General features: G+C 39.7%; 1 protein-coding gene across 1 annotated transcript in view; it reads right to left on the reverse strand.

Moving 5' to 3' along the window:
- Positions 1-7,444, reverse strand: part of LOC110461720 (universal stress protein in QAH/OAS sulfhydrylase 3'region-like) — a 15,367-nt gene extending 7,923 nt beyond the window's left edge. The window contains exon 1 of the mRNA XM_021515346.1: positions 7,212-7,444. Within this exon, the coding sequence (XP_021371021.1) occupies positions 7,212-7,287 (76 nt within the window). The 5' untranslated portion in view covers positions 7,288-7,444. The remainder of the gene's footprint in view (positions 1-7,211) is intronic.
- Between the last annotated feature and the right edge of the window lie 2,698 nt (positions 7,445-10,142).

Genomic DNA, 10,142 nt, shown 5'->3' on the forward strand with positions numbered 1-10,142 from the left:
CGCTACTGTCCCTGGTTGTGGAGACTAGAAGCTGGCTGGTTTTGGTATAACCGCTGTCTACAGTCCCTGGTTGGGGAGAGTAGAAACTGTCCTGTTTTGGTATAACTTGGGCGTGGAGACTAGAAGCTGTCTTGTTTTGGTAAACCGGTGTCTACAGTCCCTGGTTGTGGAGACCAGAAGCTGTCCTGTTTTGGTATAACCAGTGTCTACAGTCCCTGGTTGTGGACACTAGAAGCTGTCATGTTAATCGCCGCTACTGTCCCTGGTTGTGGAGACTAGAAGCTTGCTGGTTTTGGTATAACCGCTGTCTACAGTCCCTGGTTGTGGAGACTAGAAGCTGTCTTGTTAACCGCGGTATACAGTCCCTGGTTGTGGAGACTATAAGCTGTCCTGTTTACCGCTGTCTACTGTCCCTGGTTGTGGAGACTAGAAGCTGTCCTGTAAACCGCGGTCTACAGTCCCTGGTTGTGGAGACCAGAAGCTGTCCTGTTTTGGTATAACTTGGGCGTGGAGACTAGAAGCTGTCTTGATTTGGTACACCGGTGTCTACAGTCCCTGGTTGTGGAGACCAGAAGCTGTCCTGTTTTGGTATAACTTGGGCGTGGAGACTAGAAGCTGTCTTGTTTTGGTAAACCGGTGTCTACAGTCCCTGGTTGTGGAGACTAGAAGCTGTCTTGTTAACTGCGGTCTACAGTCCCTGGTTGTGGAGAATAGAAGCTGTCTTGTTAACCGCGGTCTACATTCCCTGGTTGTGGAGACTATAAGTTGTCCTGTTTACCGCTGTCTACTGTCCCTGGTTGTGGAGACTAGAAGCTGTCTTGTTAACCGCGGTATACAGTCCCTGGTTGTGGAGACTATAAGTTGTCCTGTTTACCGCTGTCTACTGTCCCTGGTTGTGGAGACTAGAAGCTATCTTGTTAACCGCGGTCTACAGTCCCTGGGTGTGGAGACTAGAAGCTGTCCTGTTAACCGCGGTCTACAGTTCCTGGTTGTGGAGACTAGAAGCTGTCTTGTTAACCGCGGTCTACATTCCCTGGTTGTGGAGACTATAAGTTGTCCTGTTTACCGCTGTCTACTGTCCCTGGTTGTGGAGACTAGAAGCTGCCCTGTTAACGGCATGAGGGGTCACAAAAATGACGCTTCGTGGTTAATGGACATTTACCGCTGTCTATTGTCCCTGGTTGTGGAGACTAGAAGCTGCCCTGTTAACCGCGGTCTACAGTCCCTGGTTGTGGAGACTAGAAGCTGTCCTGTTAACCGCTGTCTACAGTCCCTGGTTGTGGAGACTAGAAGCTGTCCTGTTNGTGGAGACTAGAAGCTGTCCTGTTAACCGCTGTCTACAGTCCCTGGTTGTGGATACTAGAAGCTGTCCTGTTTTGGTATAACCGCTGTCTACAGTCCCAGGTTGTGGAGCCTAGAAGCTGTCCTGTTAACTGCGGTCTACAGTCCCAGGTTGTGGATACTAGAAGCTGTCCTGTTTTGGTATAACCGCTGTCTACAGTCCCAGGTTGTGGAGACTAGAAGCTATCTACAGTATATCCTACTAGATGTGGAGCTCATTGATTCCGTCAAAGCAATTTCTCCCACAAATTCCTCAATATCCTTTCTATCACGACTTTTATATAACATTGTAAATATTCATCGTTTTATTACAATTTTAAATGAGAAGCTTAATCTATATATGAATAAATGTATATGTGCTGATTCGACTCTGTTGTATGTGCTGACTGCTTCCATACCGGTTTGTAATGTGCTCTAAAATAAAACTCGTATCATTCTAGTTCAATATATACAGAAAATGTGTGTCGATCTATGGATATCGACCTTGCAAGAGGGAAGCATAGACATTTGTTTCCCGGGTAATCATCCACATTCCTTAAGGTTAATAAATCTTTTTAATAACGGAAATAACCAAAGCTTAATTTTAAACGAGCGCAATTATGTCGCGTGAAAGAAATATGATTTCATAGTTTGGCGTCATGTTTGTTTATTCGTTTGCTTTTTTGTCTATTACATGGATAACTAGAACTATTTATACTAGTAATAAAAATGTTGCTAACAGTGAACATTTTGACAACTAAACTGCGTAAAAATCACTTCCCTCACATTTTTAAGTACGACTAACAGCTAAGGCGAATTTTAGCTACCACTTTCTATGAATAACAATGCTAGTTTATTCATGGCTTGGATAACGAGAAGAAAATTGTTATCTTGGGGGACATTTGACGAGCAGGATGTGTAATAAAACATAATTATAATTGATAGCCACACTTAGCGACTATACCGCCCGTCTCCTAATAATACAAAACCAGCTCTGCTGTAATGCACTGCTGTGGAGGCATTGTTTGGAAATAGCGTCTGAAGTCGGTAAACCGTTAAACAGCTATAGGCTCTAGGCGTATTACCCCCAGAAACGACAATTTCATATTAAATATTTCGATGAAGTGCACATTTATAGAATGGCATTTTATCGATGTCAAAGCCTATTAAACGTAAAACTTTGAAATGAAATTGACGTTTTGTATAAGAAGCTGAAATTTGCATTTTGCATTTCAGCTTGCAGTGTATCTGAGTGCATGTAGTCATCTTGGTGAGGTACGTGAGTATATTAGGATGGGACGGGCAATTGATTTAAAAACATCGGTGTTATAAACGAAATAACTACAGTTCGATCGATACCAAACATTTTCTCATTTCGTCTTAATTAAGGATGTACGCTACCAAAAAATAAAAACCAGTTGTGAGTGTTATCTTGCAAATTAAACCTGTGATTTATTTTTTCGAGTTGTCTCCCTTATTAACACTAACCTCTTAATCAGGTAAATGGGGTGTGAAATTAACATCGAAGGATGGACGCGTTTAGCGTTCTTCATCCAAGCTAAAAGATCGAATTAGTGAGCAATCTAGTTGAATACATGGGATCAAAGATGGGGATAACAATAATAAACTTTGAGCATGATAACGCTCTTAGTCTGTCGCGAGACATGGCCGTGAGTCAAAGGGAGGGGTCAGTGGGTCGTGAGTGACCTTGACCCGTCCACTATATAGTCGATTGATTGATAGGTTTTACGTCCGCTTCACTACCGAGTAGTTCGGTTATCCAGCACACTACTATTTAGTCATTAGGTTAGGACTAATTATCTTTGGCATCCCTGACAGGATGTCAGTTTCATCTGGACGTTGGATAAAAAAGACACCTTTGAGAACTAAAAACAATATATAACATCATATGTCGCTGATGGTAATGATCACAGGGACCTGAGACTTACACGATGTATTTCAAAATATTTTCAGAAGTGCCAGAAGCTACTTGTATTAAAAATGAATGTAATACGAACTTTATATATTTTACAACAATTATTTTCAAGTTTATCAATTCATATAAATCACTGTTGTTGGCCAGGATGGAAGTGCGCAGATAAACCCCGCGGTATCGGGCGGGTGACCTATAGTTGTTCATGTCTGATCGTGGAATCGAACCGCGGCTGTCTTTGTGAAAGGCTAGTGCGCTAACCACAGCGCCAAGCGACAGGCGCCCGAACACCCAAAATGAACTTGGTTGTTGAGAGAAGGTTAATATCAAACCGCACGGAAACCAACAAACAATCCTTCTTCTTTTCGACACACGATCTTTAATGAATCATGTGAAACTGTCGCTCTTTTCGCAAAATCGTTGATCATATCACCAATCTTGACCCGAGTTAAGGGTGTACATTTTCGTAACATCATGACTAATTATTTTGGATATTGCTATTCTCACGGCACCATGAATTCCGTACTAAGGTTCAATTGCAGAACCGCGAACTTCAACACTTTGTAAACAACGACTTTTCTCTCTCCCATAAACGCTAACACTGCTAGAAATAAGAACTGTAACATTTACCAAAAACAAAACTATATTCTTAATTAATAAAATTAAACGTAAATAAAAAGTAAAACTTCTTACAGCAGCGTGCCAGAAGTATTCGAGAGTTGTCCTGGTTTATTCCATATTTCATGCATTTTTTTACCTCTTTTCGTTGGAATTTTCTGGGGCGCCATTGAATGAAATTGTACATATTGAAATATACGATTTTAAGTACTTTTATACAATAGCTTCCGACATATGACAAGCTTTTCAGATCAAATCTATTTGGCTGCTCCATTACAAAATAAAAGTATTGAAGTATCATTTCCGAGAATAACTCGACATATCTTGCGAAATCAGGAAAATATGAAAATATTGTGAAATAATAATGAAATCAGTTAAACCTCTTTCAAGGTGTTCAATTTCATTTCTGTGGCGCAATAATTGGCTCACGGAAACAATTTAGTGAAAAAGGATAGACAGTCATGAAATATAGAGTAAATCTGAATAAATTGTGAATACTTTTGATTCGATTATGTACCTTAAACGGGAACGAAATTATCAAGTTTGTGAGATATAAATAAGGTCACGATTTAATAAAAGCATTTCGTTGGGATTACAGCTTACATCCGGGTGTAATGTGCTGGCAACAGTATGAATATGAAGACGGGAGCTTATAGGGACACTCGTCAAAAAGAGATGGAGATCGTAAGTGTTGTAATAGGGACAACAGATCAACCTCAGCCTCTCCAATGTCATCAACAAGTAGAAGGCCAGTAGTGATTATGTCTGCAAACATCTCCGTCCATCTCTATACCACAAGGAACCAAACACCTCGCTATTTTCTGAGAAGAGTTAAGTGATCGCGTGAGAGATACCAACAGGTCCGTCGCTCGGGGAAATCATTTGTGGTGGGAATTGTTAATCGTCACGTTAATGGGTCTAGTTTCCGACCACCTAACCAAGTCGAAGTAGTTACTTTTATTGCTGAAAAGTGTACGTAATAAACGCTACCTTAAATATCGCACCTTGTTTACGCACAGAACGGATGGTTCAAATGTTATCATTATACTATTCTAAACAAGGCCAAAATTGACGCTAAATCAATAGACAACATTGAAATGAGGGGTCACATTATTGACGATAACTTGTTAATGAACAGCATTGAAATCAGGGGTCACAAAAATGACGCTTCGTGGTTAATGGACAACATTGAAATGAGGGGTCACAAAAATGACGCTTCGTGGTTAATGGACAACATTGAAATGAGAAAACAATGTTATTGCCTTTGCTTTTGGGAAACACGATTATTTGTTTCCCCGATATGGATCATGTTTCATAAAGGCGAATGAACATAATTCATTTCGGGGAAACAAAGAATCGTGTTTCTCGATCACAAGGGGAAAACATATTTTATTTTGCCGTAATAAAACAACAACACAACAATAAAGGTAATGAGGCTAACATGAAATTGTTGTCGTCAGCTAGGAACTCAAAAGGGGTACCCCAATGCACATTTTACTAGAGAGACTTCGAATAAGGAAAATATGATCGCAGAAACTCGAGCGCGATAGAAAAACATTCTGTTATAGAGATGGCGTGTATTATACTAGGAGATATGTCCCGGACAGAGTTTTTTTTCAATCACTAATTGAGGTCAGAGGTTAAAAGATGTACTTGTCGCTGACGAATTGCACGGCAAGCGTTTGGGAAGGAAGACGTATATCAATAGCAATATCCGGTGTCGGTTAACATAACCATATGTCATTGTCTGTTACCTTTGATTGGTTCGTTTGTCTATCCGTAATGAGGTATGGGTCGTACTGACCAGCTTAGCCATTGGAACTTGAGCATATGTTCAGATTCCACGTCATCTTCCGCGGGACAAGTTCAATGTCAAATAATTGCCAAAAGTTGTTGCTGTAAAAAAACGTAACATAGACAGACCTGTTCAAACGGAACTGAGTATTTCTAGTGTGAAAGGATGAGAATATCCTCGTTTCAAAGGATGTAAGAGATGGAGGGAGATCACATTTAACTTGAAGGCTTTGTTGTTCAAACGTAAGCAGATTGTTCATAAACTCCGATACAGCCAGCGACCCAAGTACATATTATCTAGAACTCTCAGTGTACCAGCAGGATGTCAGAATTTCGCAAGATTGTCTCCACGCGTGTTACATGTCCCAGGTGACGGAACCGTTCAGGAAAGTGTCTTGTACAAGAGCACATCAATTACTATTGCCACCAATGCGGTTTAGAATTTACACAACGTCCCTTCTCTCCGTCAAGAGAGTGGAAATAAAGTATGAGAGCAGCCTCGAGACGTGTTTGGATAATTTTCGCAACATTCTTCGAACATTACACCGAAATACTTTTGTCGTTACAAGGTACTGTATCATTTGTGCTTGTAAACAGGTCAATAGTCCACCTATCGTTTCGGGCGCGTGTTTCGTGTCGACCTAGGATGTCGAGAACACAGACATGCAATGATCAATATTTTTACCATGCTACCACAGCACTGCCACACTCCATTGTTCAGCATGTTTGTGAGGTATGGAAAATCCTGGAGGTTTCCAGCATTTTAGTAAATCTCACGGAACTACCGAACGGCTAAACATAATACTAGAACACGTTTTCGAACTGCAAGTCGTACAGCTGAAATAATAAAGAGCACAAGGTGACATCTTGAGTGCATTTCGCTGATTCCATGTCTATTACGTCATTACATGTCGATTTCTGATGCACTGTTACGTATATACGTAACAGGTTTCCATAAAATTTTGATTCGCATTTTCGAAGATTGGTTAACTTGACGTAATTGTTATTTACCATGAAAATACTTATTTTCTTATTTCTTCTCGTTTCGTGTTTCTTGTAGTCATATAGTCATTTAAAATATTACCAATATTATACAATTATTTCATCGGAAAGCTTTTTAAAATAGACAAAATCGAAGGCCTGTGTTAACCCATTAAAAGTTGATAAGGCGTTGAGCATCCGGAAATAGAATGCCAGAAAGAAAATGCAGACTCCGTCCTACAAGTTGATGCTATTAGCATCAGAGACTGGCCAGAGGCGTACTCCTCGCCTCCCTTACCCTAATACCCATGCTACAGTGTCAGCGGTTTGGAGTTTTACCCGACAAGGTCATTGCAGGTCATAGTATCAACTATATATATGGTCACGTACGCTTTATCTAAGTAGATTGATTATTGACCTTAATAGCAGTACAGCCCTAGACACCTCCTCTCGTCTGCTCTAAGGGGAAACAAATGTAAACAAAAAGGTCTGCGTTGAATCATATTATTAACAAATACCATATCTGCACGTAGTTCACATCAATGCTACAGATACATATACTCACAGTCAAATGCCTGTTCGGCGTATGCACTTCCATCGATACCGATTGCTACCACTCTACCGGTGTCCGATTCGGCCATGTTGGTATAATAAGATAGACAGGAGTGACCGTTTGCTGTGTGAATTGCTGGCTGCAATGAGTTTGTTCAGCTGGTACGGTCTGCTTTCGTAGGACTGGCGCGCGCACTGGAGAGTTACAGCCAGTCAGACACGATGCAAATGATATCTGGTACGGCTCAGAGGCCTCCGTTATCGCATTGATTAATCAACCAAATATGTATGCATAGTCAATACACATAGATGGTGTCTCTCAGTTTATAATAAACATACAAATACAATTTGTTAATATGTAATATAAAATATAATATCAAAGTTACACGATATACACAAACAACGTACGTGATAAGTATTTTAAGACGTACATTGTTTGTGTATATAAACTATAGAGTAAAACTTTGATATTACATATTTCCAAACTGATCCATCTTATTTAAGATATGTAATTTACAATGTTAAACAGGTCTTGAAAAATGTTCATATTATATGCATGATACAAAAAATCAATAATGCGCATGCTCCAATTTCCTCGCAAAAATCAAGCAACGCAAAAAGATACATGTATTAATATAGTTTGTAAATCATTTAAAATGATTTCACAGAACTTTTATTTTATGGTTTGACAAGTTCTTTTTCCTCACAATAACATATATTATATCACGACTTAGATGATTAAATCTTGGGTAAAGTTGGAAAAATAAACATCGTCTCTTTCGCTCACATTGTCCGTACATCGGAGCCACAACAACTGCTCATAGTTGGTCCGGAGAAAGAATTGACCTGCTTTAAACCACTACATGTTGTAAGAGGCGACTAATGAGGGGTCCATTGCAGAATCGGAGATTTCCTTCTGTTTAGAAGACACTACAGAAACCAAATATAATCTGCGGTACGCCATCCGTCACCGTGACCATTGCAATTCTTGGGATCTGTGTCTATTTCCTCCCTTCCCTATTCTCTCGTGTTGCAAGAACGTTAAACCATATATTGTCTAAAATGGGAGGGGGGGGGGGGATAGAAAAGGATGTCATTTTTCGCAATTTAATACTTCCTTCCTACTATGTATTGGACGAACGTTTTTAGAGTCGTAAACGTTCAGTCTAATCGGTCTAATGCATAATTAATAAAATATGTTTCGTGTAAGCACATAAAGGTCAAATAGGGTATCTAAAATACCATATATGACCAGGACCGAACAGAGCCTTAAACAGGGATTATGTGACACAGCAAGCCAGAAAGCAATGACTACAAATGAGGATGTTTTCTGCTCTAGGACACTTGGCTTGTGAGTTTGCATAATACGTTAAAACTGCCTTGACTCTCAACATATTACAGAAGGCATGGAGTCAGATAACATTCACTGATAAATTGTCAGCTTGTTCAGACAGAAAAACAAGAGGCCGAGAGGAGGTGCAGGCTCACATACGCTGTCGTTACCTGTAAGCTTTAATTAAAGTCTGAATACTAGATGAGTTTATAACCACTACACAATTTCTGTGACCTGAAATTACATGTTCATCCTTCTTGTTTGTTCTTTGTGCCAACATAACAGCTTTTATATTCTCCGAACCAAAATGTCAAATATATAGTTTAACCTCTTCATTTCAGATATTTGAACTTATAAGGTAAAGGGGGTTACCTTGAAGGAAAAAATAGTGGTTAACCCCCGGCCAAATACCTTGACCCCAGACTTTCTGGACAAGACAAGAAGATTAAGAAATAGTTTAACAACATAGGCAACGTTGATATTTGACCCCAGTCAACTATTGAAATTTACCTTTGACTTCAACACATCACATTAGAAATAGGTGAATATTACATGGCTGATCTTCCATATAATATGGCTCTGGGATTGATTAGATACATGAACATATTTGACCCCTGTGACCTTGAAAGTAGGTGAGGATAATTTAATTTTCATAGATAAACTTTAATCTACATTTTTCTCATGAGCTTTGGGTCGCTACTGATAATATACACTAGGCTTATTCTTCTTGTTTGTTCTTTGTTTTAGTACTTTATACCAGGAGAGCTACAATCCACATAATGTAAATGGTTTTTGTTTTTATGTTTATCATTCACTTGAGATTTTAAGCCCATGATGGTGGGCTATTCAAATCGCCCTGCGTCCGTGGTCCGTCCGTTGTCCGTCCTTAAACAATTCTTGTAATCGGTATTTCTCAAGAAGTACCAGAGGGATGTTTTCAAATTGTATATGTAGGTTCCCCTTGGTCCTTGGCTGTGCAGGGAAACTTTTGAGACTGATCGGATGAACAACATGGCCGATAGGCAGCCATCTTGGATTTTGATAGTGAAAGTTTGTTATCGCTATTTTCTTGGAAGCATCACAGGGATCTTTCTTAAATTTTATATGTAGGTTTCCCTTGGTCCTTAGCTGTGCAAGGCAACTTTTGAGACTGATCGGATGAACAACATGGCCGATAGGCAGCCATCTTGGATTTTGATAGTGAAAATTTGTTATCACTATTTTCTTGGAAGCATCACAGGGATCTTTCTTAAATTTTATATGTAGGTTTCCCTTGGTCCTTAGCTGTGCAAGGCAACTTTTGAGACTGATCGGATGAACAACATGGCCGATAGGCAGCCATCTTGGATTTTGATAGTGAAAATTTGTTATCACTATTTCTCATAAAGAACGGGAGGGATCTTTCTCCAATTTTATATGTAGGTTCCCCTTGTTCCCTTGTTGTGCAGCAGTGCCTATAAAGGACGATTAAAGTCTTGCTCGGACGACCAAAAGTTGTCAAAAGTGAGGTAGTCACTGGTCCAACAAAAATAGTTTGGGTGACTGTTGAAAAAATTTATGAATATAAGAAATTATAGTTCCTTCCACATTACCTGGGGGGGGGGGGGGGGG

Source organism: Mizuhopecten yessoensis, unplaced genomic scaffold, assembly GCF_002113885.1.
Source record: "Mizuhopecten yessoensis strain PY_sf001 unplaced genomic scaffold, ASM211388v2 scaffold10651, whole genome shotgun sequence".
Taxonomy (NCBI): Eukaryota; Metazoa; Mollusca; class Bivalvia; order Pectinida; family Pectinidae; genus Mizuhopecten; species Mizuhopecten yessoensis.